The sequence below is a fragment of the Cicer arietinum genome, chromosome 6 (genome assembly GCF_000331145.2).
Source record: "Cicer arietinum cultivar CDC Frontier isolate Library 1 chromosome 6, Cicar.CDCFrontier_v2.0, whole genome shotgun sequence".
NCBI lineage: Eukaryota > Viridiplantae > Streptophyta > Magnoliopsida > Fabales > Fabaceae > Cicer > Cicer arietinum.
In genome coordinates this window covers 14,721,190-14,724,241 of record NC_021165.2, presented here as the reverse complement: position 1 = coordinate 14,724,241, position 3,052 = coordinate 14,721,190, and the positions used below count along the sequence as shown (strand labels likewise).

Below are 3,052 nucleotides of genomic sequence, written 5' to 3'. Positions count from 1 at the left end.
TTTTCAATCATAATTATTGTTGAAATTAAAACTTCTCTCAGCTAATGAGTATATATAGAGTGCAATACTCTATAGAGAGAGACACAAAAACATAACAAATCACATTGTTCAACTATGGAATTGTCTTTGGTCTTGACAACCTTAACTATTGTCACGTTTATTTCCACAGTAACATCACAATCACCCATTCAAAATTTTGTGAGTTGTTTCTCTAAGTTCCATGAACCTTCACATTCCCCTATCACTCAAGTGATTTACACACCAAACAACAAAACATTCTCAACCATTCTAAATCAGCACATACGAAACAAGAGATTTAAACTAGGTTCAACACCGAAACCTTTGGCAATAATAACTGCAAAAAGTGCTTCTGATGTTCAAGCAACAGTTAAATGTGCAAAAAGTAACAACATTCAAATCAGAATCCGAAGTAGTGGTCATGATTTTGAAGGTTACTCATATGTATCTGATGTTCCTTTTATTATACTTGACATGTTTCTTATAAATGGAATAAATATAGATATACATAATGAAGTAGCATGGGTTGAATCTGGAGCAACAATTGGAAAGCTTTATTATACAATTAGTAAGACATCCGAATTTTATGCTTTCCCTGCTGGTATCTGTTATTCTTTGTGTGCTGGAGGTCATTTTTCAGGTGGTGGGTATGGACCTCTGACAAGAAAATTTGGTCTTGCTGCTGATAATATTGTTGATGCAAAAATTGTTGATGTTAATGGTAAAATTCTTGATAGAAAAGCAATGGGGGAAGATCTTTTTTGGGCTATAACCGGTGGTGGTGGGGCTAGTTTTGGTGTCATTCTTTCATGGAAAATTAAATTAGTTAAGATACCTAATCTTGTAACTGTTTTTGATGTGACAAAAACTTTAGAAGAAGGTGCAATTGATTTAGTTTACAAATGGCAATTAATTGCATCAAAAATGCCCGATGAACTTTTCATTATCGCGAAGCCTAGAGTTGTAAAAAATGCTAAGGATGGTAAAAATGTCGTGCAAGTTCATTTCGTTGGTCTATTTGTGGGTACAAATGAAAAGCTTTTACCTTTGATTAATAAGAATTTTCCTGAATTGGGTTTAAAATCTAGTGATTGTCATCAATTACCTTGGGTTAGATCAACTCTAATTTGGAACGGTATCCCAACAGAAGCAAATCTTAAAGCATTGTTGGATGAACCAAAAGCCAACGAAACAGTCTATGTTAAAGCCCAATCAGATATTTTGATGAAACCAATTCCAAAAGAAGGTATTAAGGCCATATTTCAAAAGATGATTGAAGATGATACTTTTTTTATGTATTGGATTCCTTATGGTGGAATAATGAATAAGATATCAACATCAGCTAAACCATTTCCTAATAGAAAAGGGATATTGTTCATGATTCAATATTCTAATTATTGGCGTGAAGATACTCCTGGAACTATTGAACGTGAAATCAATTTTTCCAGATCTCTTTTTAAATTTATGACACCTTATGTTTCAAATTCTCCAAGGGGAGCAATTATGAATTACAGAGATGCTGATATTGGTGCCAATCTTCCAAGTAATGTCACCAAAATGGAGATTTCTAAAGTCTATGGAATCAAGTATTTTAAAGATAATTTTGGTAGATTAGTTAATGCCAAAACAAAGGTTGATCCTGATAACTTTTTTAGATATGAACAGAGTATACCTACAAAACTTAAATAATATAAATGTTGTAATATCAATTCATAAAGAAATAACTCTTTCTCTTAGAAGAGAAATCATAAATTTTATATTAAACACAAATGTTTACTTATCATTCTTCTTTTATATATGATTGAATTTATTTATCTTTTTTTTTTATCATAAATGACTCACACAATTGCATCATAGTTAACTTAAACAACTTACACAACGAGATTACGAGTTCGAATTCTAAATATGACATATAAATCTAACTATACAAACATATTTGTTAGTTAAACTAATACCTAAAAGTAATTATCCCTATTTTCAATAAGATAATTATAAATTAAATATAAGAATTAGAATCTACATAGTTATGATATTTGTCGAATTGGTATTCAGTTCCTATTTATAAATTAAAGTAGATTAACAAAAATTTATGTATTTTATTTAAATTTTAGACAAATTACACCACCTTTTGAAAACTTACTTTTATTTTGAAATTATAGTAAAAATTGACCATAGACAATCCATTTATATAAAACAATCAGGTCAAAGACATCAAATACCAATGGACAGTCAATAACTAAATTTCAGGCAGATCATATGCTTTTACAAATTAGTAATTTTTATAAAATATCGGTCTAATATTTTTATACTATCAATTAATTATAAACACCCATTTATATGATTTATAAGATAGAAAGAATTAAAATTAAATACATTTTTATTATTTAATAGTTATGATTAATTAACAATATTTTATATTGTAATTAGAATATATCAATTAAATCCTTCGACAAATAAGTTATATAAGACCTATGGATGTACACGAAGATAATTATAATAATTAATATTTTTAATTGTGAAACTACAATATTATTTATTACAATAAATCTTTTTTATTCAATTTAAATGTTTAAAGAGAATACACCCATATTGAGGTGCAATTGATTATCTTTATAAATGACAATTAATTGCAACAAAATTGTCATATGAACTTTTCATTAGAGTGCAGCCTATTGTTGCAAAGATAGGTAAGGATGGTAAAAAAGTTGTGCAAGTTCATTTTATTGGTCAACTTTTGGGTACAACTGAAAATCTTATACATTTGATTAAAGATGTTGAGAAAAACCAGAGATAATTTGCGATAACTATCTCAATAATGCGGAATATTTTTCCCCCACCTGTGCAGATAAATGGCCAAACAGAAAATATAATTCTAGAGCAAAAATAATTGGCAGAAAATTAAATATGAGACAAACACAATTTTTAACGTGGAAAACTTCCCTCAAATTGAGAGAATAAAAACCACGGGACCTAGTCCAGTAAAACTTCCACTATAATAATTAATGGGTACACCAGAGTCTTCCTAATAACAATA

At 28.8% G+C, this 3,052-nt stretch overlaps 1 protein-coding gene and 1 pseudogene across 1 annotated transcript; both read left to right on the top strand.

Moving 5' to 3' along the window:
• The first annotated feature begins 99 nt into the window (after nt 1–99).
• Nucleotides 100–1,734, top strand: LOC101490952 (berberine bridge enzyme-like 3). Its single transcript, XM_004504956.3, has one exon. It carries the CDS (start codon nt 115–117, stop codon nt 1,705–1,707), a length of 1,593 nt encoding a protein of 530 aa, XP_004505013.1. The 5' UTR covers nt 100–114; the 3' UTR covers nt 1,708–1,734.
• A 505-nt stretch (nt 1,735–2,239) lies between these two features.
• Nucleotides 2,240–3,052, top strand: part of LOC101490627 (berberine bridge enzyme-like 17) — a 7,126-nt pseudogene continuing 6,313 nt past the window's right edge.